Here is a 24153-nt window from a genome sequence, read left to right on the forward strand (position 1 = left end):
CCATTACATGTATGGCCTCTGACCCTCACCGTCGCCCCCATTACATGTACGGCCTCTGACCCCCACCATCGCCCCCATTACATGTACGGCCTCTGACCCCCACCGTCGCCCCCATTACATGTACGGCCTCTGACCCCCACCGTCACCCCCATTACATGTACGGCCTCTCACCTCCGCCGTCACCTCCGTTTGCAGTGAAGTTGTGAATGATGAAACTAGACGCTGCGGAGGGGAACCGGGTGTCTTCAGTGAAGAATCCAGTACTAAAGTTTCCTTGCCCGTGCATATCACATCTTTTATCCAAGCTAGAGGTGGTACAATAAGGTACTAGAGCCTCCATGCCCCCCGTATCACATCTTGCATCCAAGCTAGAGATGGTACAACAGGGTACTAGAGCCTCCATGCCCGCCAGTAACGCAACTTGTATCCAAGCTAGAGGTGGTACAACAGGGTACTAGAGCCTCCATGCTGCCCGTATCACATCTTGTATCCAAGCTAGAGGTGGTACAATAAGGTACTAGAGCCTCCATGCCCCCCGTATCACATCTTGCATCCAAGCTAGAGGCGGTACAACAGGGTACTAGAGCCTCCATGCCCGCCAGTAACACAACTTGTATCCAAGCTAGAGGTGGTACAACAGGGTACTAGAGCCTCCATGCCCCACGTATCACATCTTGTTTCCAAGCTAGAGGCAGTACAACAGGGTACTAGAGCCTCCATGCCCACCCGTATCACATCTTGTATCCAAGCTAGAGTTGATACAACAGGGTACTAGAGCCCCCATGCCTGCCTGTATCACATCTTGTATCCAAGCTAGAGGCAGTACCACAGGGTACTAGAGCCTCCATGCTGCCCGTATCACATCTTGTATCCAAGCTAGAGGTGGTACAATAAGGTACTAGAGCCTCCATGCCCCCCGTATCACATCTTGCATCCAAGCTAGAGATGGTACAACAGGGTACTAGAGCCTCCATGCCCGCCAGTAACACAACTTGTATCCAAGCTAGAGGTGGTACAACAGGGTACTAGAGCCTCCATGCCCCACGTATCACATCTTGTTTCCAAGCTAGAGGCGGTACAACAGTGTACTAGAGCCTCCATGCCCCCGTATCACATCTTGTATCCAAGCTAGAGGCAGTACAACAGGGTACTAGAGCCTCCATGCCCACCCGTATCACATCTTGTATCCAAGCTAGAGTTGGTACAACAGGGTACTAGAGCCCCCATGCCTGCCTGTATCACATCTTGTATCCAAGCTAGAGGCAGTACCACAGGGTACTAGAGCCTCCATGCTGCCCGTATCACATCTTGTATCCAAGCTAGAGGTGGTACAATAAGGTACTAGAGCCTCCATGCCCCCCGTATCACATCTTGCATCCAAGCTAGAGATGGTACAACAGGGTACTAGAGCCTCCATGCCCGCCAGTAACACAACTTGTATCCAAGCTAGAGGTGGTACAACAGGGTACTAGAGCCTCCATGCCCCACGTATCACATCTTGTTTCCAAGCTAGAGGTGGTACAAAAGAGTACTAGAGCCTCCATGCCCCCGTATCACATCTTGTATCCAAGCTAGAGGCAGTACAACAGGGTACTAGAGCCTCCATGCCCACCCGTATTACATCTTGTATCCAAGCTAGAGGCGGTACAACAGTGTACTAGAGCCTCCATGCCCCCGTATCACATCTTGTATCCAAGCTAGAGGCAGTACAACAGGGTACTAGAGCCTCCATGCCCACCCGTATCACATCTTGTATCCAAGCTAGAGTTGGTACAACAGGGTACTAGAGTCTTCATGCCCTTGTATCACATCTTGTATCCAAGCTAGAGGTGGTACAACAGGGTACTAGAGCCTGCATGCCTGCCACTATCACATCTAGTATCCAAGCTAGTGGCAGTACAACAGGGTACTAGAGCCTCCATGCCCACCTGTATCACATCTTGTATCCAAGCTAGAGGTGGTACAACAGGGTACTAGAGCCTCCACGCCCACCTGTATCACATCTTGTATCCAAGCTAGAAGTGGTACAACAGGATACTAGAGCCTCCATGCCCCGTATCACATCTTGTATCTAAGCTAGAGGTGGTACAACAGGGTACTAGAGCCTCCATGCTGCGGCTGTATCACATCTTGTATCCAAGCTAGAGGTGGTACCACAGGGTACTAGAGCCTCCATGCCCCGTATCACATCTTGTATCTAAGCTAGAGGTGGTACAACAGGATACTAGAGCCTCCATGCCCACCTGTATCACATCTTGTATCCAAGCTAGAGGTGGTACAACAGGGTACTAGAGCCTCCATGCCGTCCGTATCACATCTTGTATCCAAGCTAGAGGCGGTACAACAGGGTACTAGAGCCTCCGTGCCCACCGTATCACATCTTGTATCCAAGCTAGAGGTGGTACAACAGGGTACTAGAGCCTCCACGCCCACCTGTATCACATCTTGTATCCAAGCTAGAGGTGGTACAACAGGATACTAGAGCCTCCATGCCGTCCGTATCACATCTTGTATCCAAGCTAGAGGCGGTACAACAGGGTACTAGAGCCTCCATGCCCCCGTATCACATCTTGTATCTAAGCTAGAGGTGGTAGGACACGGCACTAGAGCCTCAGTGATCATATATATATATACACACACATAGACTTCTTCTAGTGGAGGGATGTTACTGACAATGACTGTGTGTGTATACATATATATTCCTTCTAGGGGAAGAATGTTGCTGACAATTAGTGTATATCCCTGAAAATAAGCCCTAATTAAAAATGAGCTTTAGTTACAATTAATAAAAAAAAAGTTGATCTAAATGGTGTCCAGGCAGCCAAAGATGGGAAAGAGGAAAATCTTTTGGAGCAAAAATTAATATAAGACCCTTTGTTATTTGGGAGGGGGGGGGGGGGGGGGGGGGGGGACAGGGTATACTCCTTCTAGGGGACAGATGTTACTGACTACCAGTGTGTATATATATATAGACACACCTTCTAGGGGAGGGATTGGTTTTGGCAATGAGTGCACAAATCATGTATACACAAACCTCATATATATATATACACACACACACAGGTCACTTACATTATATGTTCTGCCAGACCTCTTCCTGTAGATCCTCCTCATTCACGGCACATCGGCAGTTTGCTGGGCTGTAATAACGCTATAATGCCGTGTCCAGAGGCTGCTCCGACCTCTATCTACAAGCCTGTAATATTGTATTCATCTGTTATAATTTGATAATGATGTTACCGTGTAATAATCGCGTCCTGCTCGTTGTTATCCCGGTAATTGTGTTATAATGCTGGAAAGTGTAATAATGTTATTAGGGGACCTCCTGTAATACAGCCCGGATTGTTTATAACTTTATAATGTGCAGTGGTGATATAATATTGTGTGTTGAGGATGTAATAATGTTCTATTGCACAGTGATGACGTCAGAAAGATAGAACTGTTATAACGTGCAGAGATTATTATATTACCGCTACACGGTGTAATATTATTACCTAATGATGATGGCATCATGTTATAATGTGTAATGGTGATGGCATCATGTTATATGTGCTGATTGTCTCACTTACAGCCACGATATATCGTTACAATCTGTAGTCGTTAGCAGGGAAATAATAATTTTATAATATGTAGTGATTACCTAATAATGTCATGACCTGCAGTGATGATGTTGTTATAATGTGCAGTGATGACATCACACCTTTATCATGTGTAGTCGTGATAAAACAGCGATATAATGTGAAGTGGAGAAATAATAACGATATAAAGAATAGTGATGCTATAATAACGTTATAATGTCCAGTAAGAATATAATCATCTTTATTTTAATGACGTCATTAAGAATAATTAACCCCAACACTGCCGCTTCCCATTAGATGAAACTTCTTCTTCTTCCTGGAATTAGATTTCGTTTTCAATTCTCCGGATGTGAGAGGAAAACATGTCGGCCTCCGATCAGGTCTGTATGACCTCAGCCAACGTCATATACCCCCCCTGTGTCGTCATCATCGTTGTCTAGCAGCTCCTTCTCCGTTTGTGACAGGACGGAACTGGGTATATATATATATATATCAGACCTCGTCCATTATATCATCACTATTAATAACAAAGGCGAATTCTCCCTCCTAGTCCCACATATCGCAACAGTAGCGGAATATAATAATGTAATTATAATGTCCCTCTGCCCTGTAATAAGCGGCCGCCTTGCAGATATATCGATATTATGAAGCGCTGGACTATTATAACCTTATAAAGACTGATACATTACAATTTGATATGATAGAAGGTACTGTAGTATTATAACCATATAAAGTCATGGCATAGCGTAGTTATAAAGTAGGTGTTCTAACAGAAGACATTGTGCTATAATAACCTTATAATCCTGCAGAGATACTACAGCGGACTCCCAGAGTGTAATAATACAGAGGACTACATAAAGGGGAGTTCTAAAGTGTAATGTGATATAATAGAAGGTTCTGTGCTAACCGTATAATGCTATAACAGTGTGATAACTAACAGAGTGTGATAACAGAGGGGTCTGAACTATTATAACAGACTGTCATATTACAGTATAATGAGGTGTCTGCACTCTTATAATCACGGCTCAGTGTTATAATACCCTTATACAGTGATAGTACAGTATTATAATGATATATCACGATATAGTGACACATTATAACGCTATAATCGACGTGACGTCCCATTGAAAGGCATGACGTCACCTGTAGTGTAATAGCCCTATAACGTCCCAGCAGCTGGCGAGGGCGGGGCCAGGCCCGGGTATTAGAGGCAGCGGCGGCGCCGGGCGGTGGAGCAGAGCGGGATGTGCCGGCAGTCGCCATGGATTACTCCTACCTGAACTCCTACGACTCCTGTATGGCAGCCATGGAAGCCTCCGCCTACGCCGAGTACAGCAGCTGCAGCCAGGCGGGGGGCTTCCAGTACAGCCCCATCCGCAGCGGCTTCACCGCCAACCCCGGCTGCCCCCCGCTCACCCCCGCCAGCTGCACCCTGGGGGCTCTGCGGGACCACCAGCCCTCCCCCTACTCCGCAGGTGAGTGCCACCACCTGCACCCCAAGCTAAGTGCACCCACATAACTGCACCCCAACCAACTGTACCTACCCCGCTGAGTGAGGGGCCACCAGCCCTCACCTACTCTAGAGGTGAGTGCCACCACCTGCACCCCAAGCCAACTGCACCCCAAACAACTGTACCTACCCCGATCAGAGAGGGACCACCAGCCCTCCCCCTACTCAGCAGGTGAGTGCTGCCACCAACTGCACCCACAGAACTACTCTCGTCTACACCCCAACCAACTGCATGCACCCGACCCTTGAGGGACCACCAACCCTCCCCCTACTTCGTAGGAGAGTGCTGCCACCTGTACCCCGAACCAACTGCTCCCCAACCAACTGCATCTTCCCCGATGAGTGAGGGACCACCAGCCCTACTCCGCAGGTGAGTGCCACCATCTGCATCCCAACCAACTGTACCTACCCCGATCAGTGAGGGACCACCAGCCCTACTCCGCAGGTGAGTGCCACCATCTGCACCCCAACCAACTGTACCTACCCCGATCAGTGAGGGACCACCAGCCCTACTCCGCAGGTGAGTGCCACCATCTGCACCCCAACCAACTGTACCTACCCCGATCAGTGAGGGACCACCAGCCCTCCCCTACTCTGCAGGTGAGTGCTGCCACCAACTGCACCCACAGAACTACTTTCGCATACATCCCAATCTTCTGCACCCGACCAGTGAGGGACCACCAACCCTCCCCCTACTCCGCAGGTGAGTGTCATCACCTGCACCCACATAACTGCACTCCACAACCCAAACCAGCTGGACCCCATAATTCACAACCAACTGCCCCCATACCCCACAGGTGATCAGTCCGGAGTCCGCTGTCATCTACGGGGTCCCTTAATTTTGCTACTGATAACGGGGGATTCTCTGGGACCACCATTGCGCACATGACCCTTTATTTCTGGTGGTCTATGGGAAGTTCTGTGTAATTGCCCTGTTAGTGGGGGGCTCTGTGTCTCTGGTATTGAGGATCCTTCTGTGAGGAGGAACGCCCCGGTATATGAGGGGGGTGTGTATTAAATAGGATAGCCTGTATATGGAGGTGTGTGTGTAATAGGGCCAGGGGGTCCTGTAAATGTGTGTCCGTATTAGAGAGGAAATCCTGTATATAGAGGTGTCTCTGTATTAGGGGGACCCTGTATATCAGGTGTCACTGTGTTTTAGGAGGGGGTCTTGTTTACACTGTGGCCTCCCGTTCACATAAACTATTGTCACGGACGATTTCTTTAGTCTCTTTATAGAATACCCTCTTCCCCTCTATTATAAATTATGATCGGCACTATCAACATTATGTCGAGTATAGTGTGTCCATGTCGCGATATATACTCAGCAATCAGGATGGCTGGGAGGTCATCATTAGTTTGTTTTTCGTATCTATTATTATGCACATTTCAGGACTGCTCCCACTTCCAGTATTTAATATTAGTATCAGTTGCGACATTTACTTTACTCACTGATTCCAGGAAGAACTCGTTATATCAGGACTAAACGCGACTATTAACAGAAGCAGGAGGCTATTTTCCTCCCATCATGGCGCTTACATTACGATTACATTTTCCTTGCTTGCTTCTTCCTGAATTCAGTGTCCGAAATCATCTTTCATATTTGCGGTATCACGACAGCATATTTTTTGAGTAACTACAGTTTACCAAAATAACGACTATAACTCCCATCATCATTCGCTATAAATAACGGATTTTCTTATCCGACTGCTTAGTAATGTCTTTTGTATAATTCATTATCTTATTAGTTATCCTACATATATGTGTGTGTATGTATGTGTGTGTATGTATGTGTGTGTATATATATATATATATATATATATATATATATATATATATATATATATATATATATATATACATACACACACATTTGCTGCCAAACAATCAGATCTATAACTGCGATATTAGGAGGAATTAACTGTAATTTGTATTTTTATTGCTTGTATGTATTGATGATAAAATTCCATCCACATTAATTCCCGTTATCATTGTGATTTCTTCAGATTACGATATAACCACTATTTACGTTATGGTAAAAAATCTTCTTAATATCGTGATACCTTTCTATATTGTGCATCATAGTGGATTCATCTTCATGCATATTATTACTACTCTGAAATGTAGCTTTCCCAAATAAATAAATGTAACAATTTTGCTATTTTATTATGGCAATCATTTATCATATCGCGATAATACTACATCATAATCACTATATTTGTATTGTTATGTAATTGAGTAATATTATTGAACTTTTTAAATCCTTAGATCATTTGATAAAATAATTGTTTAGTAAATCATCTAGGATTCTATTGTCCGTATTAAACCCTCATATCGCGATATTACCGTAATATATAGTACTTTTGTTTTGAGATGAGATGATTGTATCTCGTTGAATTAGTTTGTAAAAATTTGTTACAAATAGAATGGTTTCGTGATTGTTTCACTACAAAATTTTATTATCACTAGGAAACTCGGATATCGTGATATTTGTATATCTGTCACATCACTTTATGATCAGTACACAATAAATAACTTTCTTATTTTACACTACACTATAACTGTAAGTACGAATAAATTGCTTTATTATTCCGACATAATATAGATTGTGATGATTTTATCTCCGGTAATATTGTATGACTTTTTCTCACCTTCGCATTATACGATGTAATAGTCCACAGATGTGATATCTGACCCGCATATTTCGATATAAAGCTAATTATTGTATCTTTATAAGATGACCTACCTCATTTATTCTAATATATTAATTAAAATCATTACTATATCATCTGAAAATTACATCTCCGAAAAATCCTGGACATCTATATGATACCCGTATATCGCAACTTCCCTTTAGTAGTAGTAAAAATATAAATTTAACTGTAGCAATAGTGGTGATAATAGTGCAGTAATATTATAACATGACTGTCATCATTTATCTCTTCATTATTTTCGGTGAAATATTAACTATATCAAAGGAAATTGCAGTTGGTAACAGGAAAGCCTCTTATCACGATACAGATCCATATTATTATGAAATCACTACATATCTCGAATATATCCCTTTAGAATAACCTGTAGATTATAATTACATCCGTTTATATCACGATATTTTGCACAATTACCGGAGAATGACGGTTCCTAAGCAAACTTCGACATATGCATGTTATGATCGCTTCTCTGTGACAGCCGGTCGTGATGATATAATAGTCATGATTTAATACAGTAGTAGCAGCATTGTTGCTGTGTACACCAGGGCACGGCCAGGGACTACCTGTCATTTTCCGGGGCGACCTGTGGGTGTGGGGTTCGGGGGGGGGGGGGGGGGGGGGGTTGCTGTCACAGGACTGTTCCACTGTTACTCAAGACATCCAATGCAGATGAAGAGCCCGTTTATGGGGGAAGGGGTCTCTAGTGCATGAGGGTCCTATGAGGGGGATTCCTCTGTATGGGGGGTCCCTTTTAGGATTTGGGCTTTAAAGCTGTGGAGACCCCAGGAGGCTGATCCTCCCTTTGAAGTGCTCACATTGTATCCAGCACTGACTCTGTAGGGGCCCAGCTGGGGGCCCCTTCCTGCCCCCATTTGATGTGTGGAATGTGAATGGAGAGTTACCTCCTGCTGGTCCGGCAATGCAGCTGTGCGGGGGCAATTATCATAGACACTGACCCTCTAATGAGTCTAATTACTGGATGATGGACAGGAGGGCACTGAGCACAACCCAAATAACCAGCATGGACTGACCACAAGAGCTGACAAACTATACAGGGGCACAGAGGATGCTGCCACCTGTGCCAAGACCAGCCTCCACCACTGGTCCCTGCCAGCCTCCACAATCCGTCAATGGACCCTGCCAACATCACCGATAGGGCTACAGGGTGACATAATGTTCGCAGTGTCACATTGTGTCCTTGCATCTACAGGTGTAATTATACTGCATATAATGGACAGAAGAAACCCCATTGATTTGCATTGGAGAACTCAGGAGCGTATTTTTCACACGACTTTCGGTCACATGAAAATAATTGCAACATGGCCTATTTTTTATATATTTATGGACTGAAATGCTGAAATGACCCATAAAGTCTACGGGATTGTAGAAATGCAGCTGTGTGCTTATGTACGCATGTTGGCAGGAATCAGCGGGAAAAACAAGTGAAATTAATTGGGAATTCTCGCTTTGCTTTTTTTAAGTGCCTGTGAAAAAAAACTGCAACGAATACACACAGGACACACGAGTATATATATATAATGCTGCATATGTCACAGACTGCAATGTACATAGTCCTGTGAATGAGGGCTGCTTGGCGACTTTGGCCATAACGCATGTCACGCCAAAGTCTGCAGTAATATTATAGAGCTCAGTATCGTCCATCGCGACCAACAGACCTCACAATCGCAGTCGCAGAAATAAACTGCTGCATTTTCGGTCACAAGCTGCACGCAGCTCTAACAACGCAGACTATCACAAATGATTGCGATTTAGCTGTTTGTTAAGAGCCTAATCGCAGCTCTAGAAACAGTCGCACAACCAGAGTCTCCATGTAGCCCCATCCTTATCCATCACAGCTGCGCCATTCTTGATCCACATCACTGCTGTGCTGGGCTAACCCTTCCCTTCTACCCACAGTGCCCTACAAGTTCTTCTCCGACCCGTCCAGCATCAATGAGAAGCGGAAGCAGCGGAGAATCCGGACGACATTCACAAGTTCCCAACTTAAGGAACTTGAGAGAGTATTTGCTGAGACCCATTACCCCGATATCTACACCCGGGAGGAACTTGCACTCAAGATTGACCTGACTGAGGCCCGAGTGCAGGTAATTATGAAGGGGTAAAGCACTGGGGAACGTGGGATAGAAGGGGTTAAACTATATAGAACCTCTGAACCCCTATTATGAGTTACATGTACAATGAGTATTTATAAATGGTGCAGCCACTGTGTACACACATTACTGATCCCGAGTTACATTCTGTATTATACTGCAGAGCTGCACTCACTATTCTGCTGGTGGAGTCACTGTGTACATACATTACTTATCCTGTACTGATCCTGAGTTACATCCTGTATTATACTCCAGAGCTGCACTCACTATTCTGCTGGTGGAGTCACTGTGTACATACATTACTTATCCTGTACTGATCCTGGGTTACATCCTGTATTATACCCCAGAGCTGCACTCACTATTCTGCTGGTGGAGTCACTGTGTACATACATTACTTATCCTGTACTGATCCTGAGTTCCATCCTGTATTATACTCCAGAGCTGCACTCACTATTCTGCTGGTGGAGTCACTGTGTACATACATTACTTATCCTGTACTGCTCCTGAGTTACATCCTGTATTATACTCCAGAGCTGCACTCACTATTCTGCTGGTGGAGTCACTGTGTACATACATTACTTATCCTGTACTGCTCCTGAGTTACATCCTGTACTATACTCCACAGCTGCACTCACTATTCTGGTGGTGGAGTCACTGTGTACATACATTACTTATCCTGTACTGATCCCGAGTTACATTCTGTATTATACTGCAGAGCTGCACTCACTATTCTGCTGGTGGAGTCACTGTGTACATACATTACTTATCCTGTACTGATCCTGAGTTACATCCTGTATTATACTCCAGAGCTGCACTCACTATTCTGCTGGTGGAGTCACTGTGTACATACATTACTTATCCTGTACTGATCCTGGGTTACATCCTGTATTATACCCCAGAGCTGCACTCACTATTCTGCTGGTGGAGTCACTGTGTACATACATTACTTATCCTGTACTGATCCTGAGTTCCATCCTGTATTATACTCCAGAGCTGCACTCACTATTCTGCTGGTGGAGTCACTGTGTACATACATTACTTATCCTGTACTGCTCCTGAGTTACATCCTGTATTATACTCCAGAGCTGCACTCACTATTCTGCTGGTGGAGTCACTGTGTACATACATTACTTATCCTGTACTGATCCTGGGTTACATCCTGTATTATACCCCAGAGCTGCACTCACTATTCTGCTGGTGGAGTCACTGTGTACATACATTACTTATCCTGTACTGATCCTGAGTTCCATCCTGTATTATACTCCAGAGCTGCACTCACTATTCTGCTGGTGGAGTCACTGTGTACATACATTACTTATCCTGTACTGCTCCTGAGTTACATCCTGTATTATACTCCAGAGCTGCACTCACTATTCTGCTGGTGGAGTCACTGTGTACATACATTACTTATCCTGTACTGCTCCTGAGTTACATCCTGTACTATACTCCACAGCTGCACTCACTATTCTGGTGGTGGAGTCACTGTGTACATACATTACTTATCCTGTACTGATCCCGAGTTACATTCTGTATTATACTGCAGAGCTGCACTCACTATTCTGCTGGTGGAGTCACTGTGTACATACATTACTTATCCTGTACTGATCCTGAGTTACATCCTGTATTATACTCCAGAGCTGCACTCACTATTCTGCTGGTGGAGTCACTGTGTACATACATTACTTATCCTGTACTGATCCTGGGTTACATCCTGTATTATACCCCAGAGCTGCACTCACTATTCTGCTGGTGGAGTCACTGTGTACATACATTACTTATCCTGTACTGATCCTGAGTTCCATCCTGTATTATACTCCAGAGCTGCACTCACTATTCTGCTGGTGGAGTCACTGTGTACATACATTACTTATCCTGTACTGCTCCTGAGTTACATCCTGTATTATACTCCAGAGCTGCACTCACTATTCTGCTGGTGGAGTCACTGTGTACATACATTACTTATCCTGTACTGCTCCTGAGTTACATCCTGTACTATACTCCACAGCTGCACTCACTATTCTGGTGGTGGAGTCACTGTGTACATACATTACTTATCCTGTACTGCTCCTGAGTTACATCCTGTATAATACTGCAGAGCTGCACTCACTATTCTGCTGGTGGAGTCACTGTCCACACATTACTTACCATCACAGTTGGGTGGTCTTACAGATTTTTCCTTCCATTTTCAGGTTTGGTTCCAGAACAGAAGAGCTAAATTCCGCAAACAAGAAAGGGCGGCCAATTCTAAAAGCGGAAGCGGCGGTAACGGGGGCAATAACAGCAAAAAGTCTGACCCAAGATCTTCGTCCGAGGATGACGAGTCCAAGGAATCTAACTGCAGCCCAACTCCTGACAGTACTGCGTCTCTGCCCACTGCAGCTAGCCTCAATAGCCCAGGGAGCAGCCTGAGCCCCAGCCCTGGCATTGTTGCCAGCTTATTACCCCCCAGTCATACCAGCCAGACCCTGAAGCCCCCGGTGTGGCCCGGAGTCCCTACCAGCAGCAGCACCAGCACGGCAGACCTCCTGAAAGCCTGGCAGCCTGCCGACGCCGTGCCGGGACCTTTTGCCGGTGTACTGTCCACTTTTCATCGAAAGCCAAATGTCCTTAAAACAAACCTATTCTAAGTGACTGCGATAATAATAAAACGAAGGGCGGTGGCGAATAAATGGTGACGGAAAATCGCCAAAAGGCGTGAAAAAAATGGAATTAACTGAGGTTGGTGCCAGAACTTAACAAAGATGTCAAAACCTCCATGTACAGAACAAAAACCGGGTCACCGATGTGATATCAGACCTTCCCGATATCCAGTCCAAGATGGCGGATCACCATGGTGACGGCGAGGCTGCCCGTCATCACCCATCGTCTAGTTTTATCTATTATTTATTGTATTTAACTTCCTGTCTGACGGTTTTGTACAGAAAGCAGCGACATCATGCAGGACCCGCGGGACGTTCGGACGGCGACTATATGACCATCTTCTTCGATTTTTCAAAAAGACCAAAGAAAACCTTTACATCAGAATGCGAAAATGGTCCTGTTGCCCGTAGCAACCAATTAAACAGCTTTAATTTTATACTCCTCTAAGCTATGATTGGTTGTCACGGGCGACTGCGTCGTGGTTTTTTTTTTATTTTCTGTGACTCCATTGTAAGAAATGAAACATATTTTTTGGCAACTTTTTATAACTGGAGCCTCTGTCCAATCATCCTCAAAATATCCCTCGAAGTAAGCCCCTCCCACATGACTCTTCCTGTTTGTAAGCAGTCAGGGCTGCCAGGTGTCATGTGATACCTCTAGTGTCCTCTGATAAGAGTATGCAGAAGGTCGGGGCAAATGTGACCAGGTGACTCTGGGGTCAGCCACTTAGTGGCATCAGCTCTGTTTATAATATTACCACCGCTTATTACAAACCACCCGTATTACGGACTCCAGGATAAATAACATCTCTTCCCACTTGGATCGGTCATTTTAGATAAAAGGGCGTCCGTATGGCAGAAAACTGACCAGATATTTCCGGCTTATATCGCTGTACAGAATATAGGACCTTTTTTTGTATTTTCCAGCCGCCAAAAAAAGAGGGAGGAGTAAAAACTCTAAGAGGGCGTAATATGACATAATATAGTGATCCTCTGTGTGATAAGGAGACGGCAACACCTTGTGAAAAAACATCTGTGTTACACAGTGAGGAGGGAGGGGAAAGGGTTAAGTCCCCAGTATACTATATGTGTATTCTTATATACTGCTGTAACCCTACGAACCTCCATAGAAGTATTCACCACCAACATGTGACCCGAGGGCAAAACGGCCGACGGCCTGTACAATATAATCCTCCAAATAAAGTGTAATTTATTGAAAAGCTGCAAAACTGCATCGTTACATTATCCACAAGGGGGCAGTATTATAGTAGTTATATTCTTGTATATAGGGGGCAGTATTATAGTAGTTATATTCTTGTACATAGGGGGGCAGTATTATAGTAGTTATATTCTTGTACATAGGGGGCAGTATTATAGTAGTTATATTCTTGTACATAGGGGGCAGTATTATAGTAGTTATATTCTTGTACATAGGGGGGCAGTATTATAGTAGTTATATTCTTCTACATAGGGGGGCAGTATTATAGTAGTTATATTCTTGTACATAGGGGCAGTATTATAGTAGATATATTCTTGTACATAGGGGCAGTATTATAGTAGATATATTCTTGTACATAGGGGCAGTATTATAGTAGATATATTCTTGTACATAGGGGCAGTATTATAGTAGATATATTCTTGTACATAGGGGGCAGTATTATAGTAGTTATATTCTTGTACATAGGGGGGCAGTATTATAGTAGTTATATTCTTGTACATAGGGGGGCAGTATTATAGTAGTTATATTCTTCTACATAGGGGGGCAGTATTATAGTAGTTATATTCTTGTACATAGGGGCAGTATTATAGTAGATATATTCTTGTACATAGGGGCAGTATTATAGTAGATATATTCTTGTACATAGGGGGCAGTATTATAGTAGTTACATTCTTGTACATAGGGGCAGTATTATAGTAGTTATATTCTTGTACATAGCGGGCAGTATTATAGTAGTTATATTCTTGTACATAGCGGGCAGTATTATAGCAGTTATATTCTTGTACATAGGAGGCAGTATTATAGCAGTTATATTCTTGTACATAGAGGGCAGTATTATAGCAGTTATATTCTTGTACATAGGAGGCAGTATTATAGTAGTTATATTCTTGTACATAGCGGGCAGTATTATAGCAGTTATATTCTTGTACATAGGAGGCAGTATTATAGTAGTTATATTCTTGTACATAGAGGGCAGTATTATAGTAGTTATATTCTTGTACATAGGGGGCAGTATTATAGTAGTTATATTCTTGTACATAGGAGGCAGTATTATAGCAGTTATATTCTTGTACATAGGGGCCAGTATTATAGCAGTTATATTCTTGTCCATAGGAGGCAGTATTATAGTAGTTACATACTTGTACATAGAGGGCAGTATTATAGTTGTTATATTCTTGTACATAGGGGGCAGTATTATAGTAGTTATATTCTTGTACATAGGGGCAGTATTATAGTAGTTATATTCTTGTACATAGCGGGCAGTATTATAGCAGTTATATTCTTGTACATAGCGGGCAGTATTATAGCAGTTATATTCTTGTACATAGCGGGCAGTATTATAGTAGTTATATTCTTGTACATAGCGGGCAGTATTATAGTAGTTATATTCTTGTACATAGCGGGCAGTATTATAGCAGTTATATTCTTGTACATAGGGGCAGTATTATAGTAGTTATATTCTTGTACATAGGGGGCAGTATTATAGTAGTTATATTCTTGTACATAGCGGGCAGTATTATAGCAGTTATATTCTTGTCCATAGGGGGCAGTATTATAGTAGTTACATACTTGTATATAGAGGGCAGTATTATAGTTGTTATATTCTTGTACATAGGGGGCAGTATTATAGTAGTTATATTCTTGTACATAGGGGGCAGTATTATAGTAGTTATATTCTTGTATATAGGGGGCAGTATTATAGTAGTTATATTCTTGTACATAGGGGGGCAGTATTATAGTAGTTATATTCTTCTACATAGGGGGGCAGTATTATAGTAGTTATATTCTTGTACATAGGGGCAGTATTATAGTAGTTATATTCTTCTACATAGGGGGGCAGTATTATAGTAGTTATATTCTTGTACATAGGGGGCAGTATTATAGTAGATATATTCTTGTACATAGGGGGCAGTATTATAGTAGTTATATTCTTGTACATAGGGGGCACTATTATAGTAGTTACATTCTTGTACATAGGGGCAGTATTATAGTAGTTATATTCTTGTACATAGCGGGCAGTATTATAGTAGTTATATTCTTGTACATAGCGGGCAGTATTATAGTAGTTATATTCTTGTACATAGCGGGCAGTATTATAGCAGTTATATTCTTGTCCATAGGAGGCAGTATTATAGTAGTTACATACTTGTACATAGAGGGCAGTATTATAGTTGTTATATTCTTGTACATAGGGGGCAGTATTATAGTTGTTATATTCTTGTACATAGGGGGCAGTATTATAGTAGTTATATTCTTGTACATAGGGGCAGTATTATAGTAGTTATATTCTTGTACATAGGAGCAGTATTATAGTAGTTATATTCTTGTACATAGGGGGCAGTATTATAGTAGTTATATTCTTGTACAGAGGGGCAGTATTATAGTAGTTACATACTTGTACATAGCGGGCAGTATTATAGTAGTTATATTCTTGTACATAGCGGGCAGTATTATAGTAGTTATATTCTTGTACATAGGGGGCAGTATTATAGTAGTTATATTCTTGTACATAGGGGCAGTATTATAGTAGTTATATTCTTGTACATAGGGGGCAGTATTATAGTAGTTATATTCTTGTACATAGGGGCAGTATTATAGTAGTTATATTCTTGTACATAGGGGGCAGTATTATAGTAGTTATATTCTTGTACATAGGGGGCAGTATTATAGTAGTTATATTCTTGTACATAGGGGGGCGGTATTATAGTAGTTATATTCTTGTACATAGGGGGGCGGTATTATGGTAGTTATATTCTTGTCCTTAGGGGGCCGGTATTATGGTAGTTATATTCTTGTCCTTAGGGGGCAGTATTATAGTAGTTATATTCTTGTACATAGGAGCAGTATTATAGTAGTTATATTCTTGTACATAGGGGCAGTATTATAGTAGTTATATTCTTGTACATAGGGGGCAGTATTATAGTAGTTATATTCTTGTACATAGGGGCAGTATTATAGTAGTTATATTCTTGTACATAGGGAGCAGTATTATAGTAGTTATATTCTTGTACATAGGGAGCAGTATTATAGTAGTTATATTCTTGTACATAGGGGGGCAGTATTATAGTGGTTATATTCTTGTACATAGGGGGGCAGTATTATAGTGGTTATATTCTTGTACATAGGGGGCAGTATTATAGTGGTTATATTCTTGTACATAGGAGGCAGTATTATAGTAGTTATATTCTTGTACATAGGGGGCAGTATTATAGGAGTTATATTCTTGTACATAGGAGGCGGCATTATAGTAGTTATAGTCTTGTACATAGGGGGCGGTATTATAGTAGTTATAGTCTTGTACATAGGGGGCGGTATTATAGTAGTTATAGTCTTGTACATAGGGGGCAGTATTATATTCTTGTACATAGGGGGCAGTATTATAGTAGTTATATTCTTGTACATAGGGGGCAGTATTATAGTAGTTATATTCTTGTACATAGGGGCAGTATTATAGTAGTTATATTCTTGTACATAGGGGGCAGTATTATAGTAGTTATATTCTTGTACATAGGGGGCAGTATTATAGTAGTTATATTCTTGTACATAGGGGCAGTATTATAGTAGTCATATTCTTGTACATAGGAGCAGTATTATAGTAGTTACATTCTTGTACATAGGGGGCAGTATTATAGTAGTTATATTCTTGTACATAGGAGCAGTATTATAGTAGTTATATTCTTGTACATAGGAGCAGTATTATAGTAGTTATATTCTTGTACATAGGAGTATTATAGTAGTTATATTCTTGTACATAGGAGGCAGTATTATAGTAGTTATAGTCTTGTACATAGGGGGCGGTATTATAGTAGTTATATTCTTGTACATAGGGGGCGGTATTATAGTAGTTATGTTCTTGTACATAGGGGGCGGTATTATAGTAGTTATATTCTTGTACATAGGGGGGCGGTATTATAGTAGTTATATTCTTGTACATAGGGGGGCGGTATTATAGTAGTTATATTCTTGTACATAGGGGGGCGGTATTATAGTAGTTATATTCTTGTACATAGGGGGGCGGTATTATAGTAGTTATATTCTTGTACATAGGGGGGCGGTATTATAGTAGTTATATTCTTGTACATAGGGGGGCGGTATTATAGTAGTTATATTCTTGTACATAGGGGGGCGGTATTATAGTAGTTATATTCTTGTACATAGGGGGGCGGTATTATGGTAGTTATATTCTTGTCCTTAGGGGGCAGTATTATAGTAGTTATATTCTTGTACATAGGGGCAGTATTATAGTAGTTATATTCTTGTACATAGGGGCAGTATTATAGTAGTTATATTCTTGTACATAGGGAGCAGTATTATAGTAGTTATATTCTTGTACATAGGGGGGCAGTATTATAGTAGTTATATTCTTGTACATAGGAGGCAGTATTATAGTAGTTATATTCTTGTACATACGGGGCAGTATTATAGTGGTTATATTCTTGTACATAGGGGGCAGTATTATAGTGGTTATATTCTTGTACATAGGAGGCAGTATTATAGTAGTTATATTCTTGTACATAGGAGCAGTATTAGAGTAGTTATATTCTTGTACATAGGGGGCAGTATTATAGTAGTTATATTCTTGTACATAGGGGGGCAGTATTATAGTGGTTATATTCTTGTACATAGGGGGCAGTATTATAGTGGTTATATTCTTGTACATAGGAGGCAGTATTATAGTAGTTATATTCTTGTACATAGGAGCAGTATTAGAGTAGTTATATTCTTGTACATAGGGGGCAGTATTATAGTAGTTATATTCTTGTACATAGGGGGCAGTATTATAGGAGTTATATTCTTGTACATAGGAGGCGGCATTATAGTAGTTATATTCTTGTACATAGGGGGCAGTATTATAGTAGTTATATTCTTGTACATAGGGGGCAGTATTATAGTAGTTATATTCTTGTACATAGGGGGCAGTATTATAGTAGTTATATTCTTGTACATAGGGGGCAGTATTATAGTAGTTATATTCTTGTACATAGGGGGCAGTATTATAGTAGTTATATTCTTGTACATAGGGGGCAGTATTATAGGAGATATTCTTGTACATAGGGGGCAGTATTATAGGAGTTAGTCTTGTACATAGGGGGCAGTATTATAGGAGTTAGTCTTGTACATAGGGGGCAGTATTATACTAATTATATTCTTGTACATAGGGGGCAGTATTATAGTAGTTATATTCATGTACATAGGGGGCAGTATTATAGTAGTTATATTCTTGTACATAGGGGGCAGTATTATAGTAGTTATATTCTTGTACATAGGGGGCAGTATTATGGTAGTTAGTCTTGTATTTGAGGTGAGTAGGCAGCAATTAGAAAGCAGCTTTCTCCCATCTTGTATACAGTGCAATGCCGTTGAGGCATAATGAGAGGCACACTGGATAAAAGTAAAGGGACGCTACTATTGAACGTGTGAGCTCATTGCACTCAGCAACGATTGCTTTGTGGGGTGTTATGGGGTGCAGAGCTCTCCATTAAACCCCGCTCAGCTCTGATATGTTGCGGTCACATTCGGTCGCTCGGTTATTTGCAGACACTTTTGTTTGATTTCTTTTTATTGTCAAACAAGTATCAATCAGTAACATACAGTCAGATTAGTGCAGCCTGACGGCAACATGGAGTCTGTGCAGTTCTAACCAGGAATGAGTCTAATTTCCCTTATTTTTGGGCTCGTTACCCATGTCAAGCACCGGGGGCGCTGTGGCCAGGACTTCCCACACTGGTAAACGAGCCTCCCACAGCAATATTGTAACATACAAGACCCTCCGCTCAGTAGAGGCGTACACGGCCCCCTGCGACTGCTCATACATGGCCCTTTAACTCCTGGGCTGGGCGCGGGCAGATCATAGAGGAGGCTGGCAGCTGGCGAGATGGCAGCGCTCTATTTGGGGCAGTAAGAGGTTATGTGATAATGTTATTATTGACTGGTGAATCCAAAGTCCTTACCGGTGACCAGAAGTTATATGACCGAGAAATACTCCTCCCACACACTTGCTCCTCCCACTTTTGTGTCCTGATCCTCAGTCACGCAATGTCTTCGACTCCAGTCACATCTAAAGCTGCATTCACAACTCTTGGCAGTGACCAATTCTATTCGCATGAGGAAATTAGTGTCAGATTCTCTTTTTTGCGGCTGCCGATCCGCATGCAGATTTTAGCCTCGTTCACAAGTATGAACAGCGCCGATTCCTGGTCACACAGATATTGCGCTGAAATCCGATGTGCCGAAAACGACTTAGAATCTGACAGCATTGTGCAACACAACAGAAACTGAACCAGCAGGGGGCGGTATACAGCAGATGTGTGAGAGCTGCCTAAAAACATAGTGAATGCAGCTCTGGTGGTAATTGGAGTAGAAGACAAGCTGAGCCAACAGCATGGAAAATGCAGCTCTGGTGGTAACTAGAGTAGAGAACATGATGAAATGGCAGAATTTAGAATGCTGGAGAAGAAGATACAATGAAATTACACAACAGTGGCTGCAGCTCTGGTGATAACTGGAGTAGAAGACATAATAAAACACAGAAGGGTGTATACAGCTTTTGCGGTTACCAGAGTAGAACATGTGATGGAGCGGTAGAACTGTGAGAGCAGCCGCGGTGGTAACTGGAGTAGAAGACACAATGAAATAAGACAATGGTGGATGCAGCCTTGGTGATAACTAGAGTAGAAGACATGAAGAACTAGTAGAATGGTGAATGCGGTTCTGGTCAAAATCAGAGTAGAAGACATGAAAAGTAACAGAATGCAGATTGCAGCTTTGGTGGTAACTGGAGTAGAAGACACAGATGAAACAGCAGAATGGTGAATACAGCTTTGGCTGGGACTGGAGCATCAGCCCTGATATAACTCATGATCACAATCCTAGGGAGATTGCACTTGCTCCCCAGCGGAGGTCTGCCCTAGCGATTGCCTATAGTGAGGCACAAAGGACTCCGGACCAGGAGGGTGAAGGCGTCCTGTTCTTCAGGCTCCGCCCACTGCGCCATCATTGCTTCCTATCTAAGCAGATTATACATTGTAGGTATATTCTGTCCACCCAGTCCAGCAGGGGGCAGCGTCCTGTACGCCTTGTCCTCGCAGCTGCGTTCATCCGCCATGACAGCTGGGGATTATGGCTCCTAATCCAGCGACATGAAATGCGATTGGCCCGCGCAGCGCCATTCCCTTTTGTTTAAGCAGACTTTTAATTAGCCCCTTCTGTATGTAACGAGGGCGCCGCGACCGCCGCAGTGTCAGCGTAACAAGGAGCGCGGGTTCTCATCCCGCTATAACATTTATAAGGCACCAGCGGTAGACAAGATGGCGGCTGACGGCCACCAGGCACGATGCTGTCCGGGCGCGGCGGCCATTCTGGTCTAACATTGAAATGTGAAAAATGTATTAAATATATAGAAAAACGTACAAACAGACGAGCCGGCGGCGGCGAGGAGCGACCGACCGCGGGGAATTAGTAACCGGACCAACGAGAACACATCAAATCTATAGAAATGTATAGAAGGACGGGGGAGGGGCGTCGCCGTTGTCCAGCAACGCAGCATGAGCGCCGCAGGAATATCCTGCGTAAGGCTTTAGTGATGGCGGCCCCCGGGGGCGGGGCCAGATAAGGTGCAGCACTGTAAACACGCGGAGGAGGGGCGGGGCGCGCCGTTATTTCCTGAGCTGCAGGTTGTCCAGTATGGTCTTCTTGTGCGCGGCGTCCATCACGCCGGCCTCCTCCAGGTCCTCCTCCACAATGTCGCTGCAAGACACAAAGCGGAACACGTTAGAGAGGAGCGGAAAGTCCTGCGACCATCATTGTGGGCGGGGCTTAGCTATATTGTCTACTGGAGTCTGCCACCCACTTCCTGTCTGGGCAGCTGACTTTCCCCCATGCTTTACACTGCAGCGCTGTAGATCTGCATTGTCTACTGGAGTCTCACTACTTGCCAGATCGGCTCCTTCTTTCCCCCATGCTTTACACTGCTGTATGCTACGGACTCCAGTTTTGCTGCATTGTCCATTGCAGCCTGAACCCCACTTCTAATCTCACTATACAGGCTGCTGCTCTCTCTGCCTCATGCTTTACACTGCAGCTTTGCTTACTTAGATGAGGACATCGGACACAGAGAGGTGATTACAGTAAGGAAAAAAGCTTATATACTACAAGGAGAAACCGGCCATCAGCAAACGGGCTGCACAAAGGTGGACGGGAGGAGCCTCGATAAGAGGCGGGGCCAGGTGTCAGTATATACTGCTATGTGCACTCCTGCTTGTATTTAATACAACAGTTATAATAAATCACATATAACATAATACACAGATCTGACCTGCACACAATCAACCATCAGTAGGCGGTTATACGGCTCTGTCTCTACCCACCATGCTTTACACTGCAGCGCTGCTTGTTTAGATTAGGAAGCCAGGACACAGAGGTGATCCGCACGATTCCGTTTACACAACCAGCAATCAATAGGCGGCCATGCAGCTTGGCAATAGAACTCTAGTGGGTCTCACCCTGCGTATAACATCCGCGGGCGCGCTGCTGCCACCTAGTGGTGAACAACATGCAACTACCAACACCTACATACACTATAGGGCCAAAAGTATGTGAGCCGCTTGGTGAAGCCCCCGTGTGCATTGATAAGGCGTTGGCTCCTTCTGTCGCTCCGGCAGCCCCCCGCTCTTGCAGGAAGGCTTCCACAACATCTTGGGGTGTCTGGGGGGACGCTGATGTTGGGGTAGAAGCTTCGGCTCACAATCAGTGTCCATCACATAGATGTTGGATGGGGTTGAGGCCCAGAAGCTCCGTGCAGCCATTTGTGTTCCCTACGGAGGGTTCTGGTACTGATGGATGCCAATGTCCTGTGAGACCCCCTGAGCGAGGGCAGACGATGTGTGTGATGTCTTCACAGTCCTACAAGGCTTCGCTGTCCACGTTCTGTCAGTTTACGAGGTCCCGCTGAACATGGCGCCAAGCTGTGATGTCCCGTACTGATTGGTTGGGGACCCCCCTCACCCTTCCCAGACCCCGTCGGCGGCTCTACACCCAATGACTTCCACCCCCCCCCCCCCACCCCCGTCGTCGTCAACTCTACACCCAATGACACACACCCTTTAATCCCCACCTCCCCACCAGACCCAGTCGTTGGCTCTACACCCGATGACATCTCCTCCCCACCTTCCTGCATAACCCCGGCGGCGGCGGCTCTACGCCTGATGACATCCCACCCACCAGACCCCGTTGTCAGCTCTACACCTGGTGACATCCCCCCCACCAGACCCCGTTGTCAGCTCTACACCTGGTGACATCCCCCCCACCAGACCCCGTTGTCAGCTCTACACCTGGTGACATCCCCCCACCAGACCCCGTTGTCAGCTCTACACCTGGTGACATCCCCCCACCAGACCCCGCTGTCAGCTCTACACCTGGTGGCATCCCACCGCCAGACCCCGTTGTCAGCTCTACACCTGCTGACATCCCACCGCTAGACCCCGTTGTCAGCTCTACACCTGCTGACCCCCCACCACCAGACCCCGTTGTCAGCTCTACACCTGCTGATATCACCCCACCAGACCCCGTTGTCAGCTCTACACCTGGTGACCTCCCACCGCCAGACCCCGTTGTCAGCTCTACCCCTGGTGACATCCCACCACCAGACCCCGTTGTCAGCTCTACCCCTGGTGACATCCCACCACCAGACCCTGTTGTCAGCTCTACACCTGCTGACATCCCACCACCAGACCCTGTTGTCAGCTCTACACCTGCTGACACCCCACCACCAGACCCCGTTCTCAGCTCTACACCTGCTGATATCACCCCACCAGACCTTGTTGTCAGCTCTACACCTGGTGACATCCCCCCACCAGACCTTGTTGTCAACTCTACACCTGGTGACATCCCCCCACCAGACCCCGTTGTCAGCTCTACACCTGGTGACATCCCCCCGCCAGACCCCGTTGTCAGCTCTACACCTGGTGACATCCCACCACCAGACCCGGTTGTCAGCTCTACACCTGGTGACATCCCACCACCAGACTCTGTTGTCAGCTCTACACCTGGTGACATCCCCCCACCAGACCCCGTTGTCAGCTCTACACCTGGTGACATCCCCCCACCAGACCCCGCTGTCAGCTCTACACCTGGTGGCATCCCACCGCCAGACCCCGTTGTCAGCTCTACACCTGGTGACATCCCACCGCTAGACCCCGTTGTCAGCTCTACACCTGATGACACCCCACCACCAGACCCCGTTGTCAGCTCTACACCTGCTGATATCACCCCACCACCAGACCCCGTTGTCAGCTCTACACCTGCTGATATCACCCCACCAGACCCTGTTGTCAGCTCTACACCTGGTGACCTCCCACCACCAGACCCCGTTATCAGCTCTACACCTG

At 44.4% G+C, this 24153-nt stretch overlaps 2 protein-coding genes across 4 annotated transcripts in view; one reads left to right on the forward strand and one right to left on the reverse strand.

Moving 5' to 3' along the window:
- The first annotated feature begins 4839 nt into the window (after positions 1-4839).
- On the forward strand, positions 4840-12879 carry PHOX2A (paired like homeobox 2A). Of its 3 annotated transcripts, none has more exons than XM_066594151.1 (3): positions 4840-5053; positions 9717-9904; positions 12034-12879. In XM_066594151.1, exons 1-3 carry the CDS (start codon positions 4840-4842, stop codon positions 12535-12537), a joined length of 906 nt encoding a protein of 301 aa, XP_066450248.1. In that variant the 3' UTR covers positions 12538-12879. The 3 variants fall into 3 exon arrangements, with proteins under 3 accessions (XP_066450248.1, XP_066450249.1, XP_066450250.1); XM_066594152.1 differs by having other exon boundaries at positions 12064-12879; XM_066594153.1 differs by having other exon boundaries at positions 12100-12879.
- A 6431-nt stretch (positions 12880-19310) lies between these two features.
- INPPL1 (inositol polyphosphate phosphatase like 1) overlaps positions 19311-24153 on the reverse strand; it is a 60361-nt gene continuing 55518 nt past the window's right edge. The window contains exon 28 of the mRNA XM_066588392.1: positions 19311-21514. Coding sequence (XP_066444489.1) covers positions 21424-21514 — 91 coding nt within the window. The 3' untranslated portion in view covers positions 19311-21423. The remainder of the gene's footprint in view (positions 21515-24153) is intronic.

Source organism: Eleutherodactylus coqui, chromosome 1 (genome assembly GCF_035609145.1).
Source record: "Eleutherodactylus coqui strain aEleCoq1 chromosome 1, aEleCoq1.hap1, whole genome shotgun sequence".
NCBI classification, from domain to species: domain Eukaryota; kingdom Metazoa; phylum Chordata; class Amphibia; order Anura; family Eleutherodactylidae; genus Eleutherodactylus; species Eleutherodactylus coqui.

Coding starts and splice junctions, on each gene's coding strand:
- PHOX2A (XM_066594151.1), top strand. CDS start 4,840: ATGGATTACTCCTACCTGAACTCCTACGACTCCTGTATGGCAGCCATG. Junction 5,054..9,716: donor GCCCTCCCCCTACTCCGCAG/GTGAGTGCCACC, acceptor TTCTACCCACAG/TGCCCTACAAGTTCTTCTCC. Junction 9,905..12,033: donor TGACTGAGGCCCGAGTGCAG/GTAATTATGAAG, acceptor CTGCTGGTGGAG/TCACTGTCCACACATTACTT.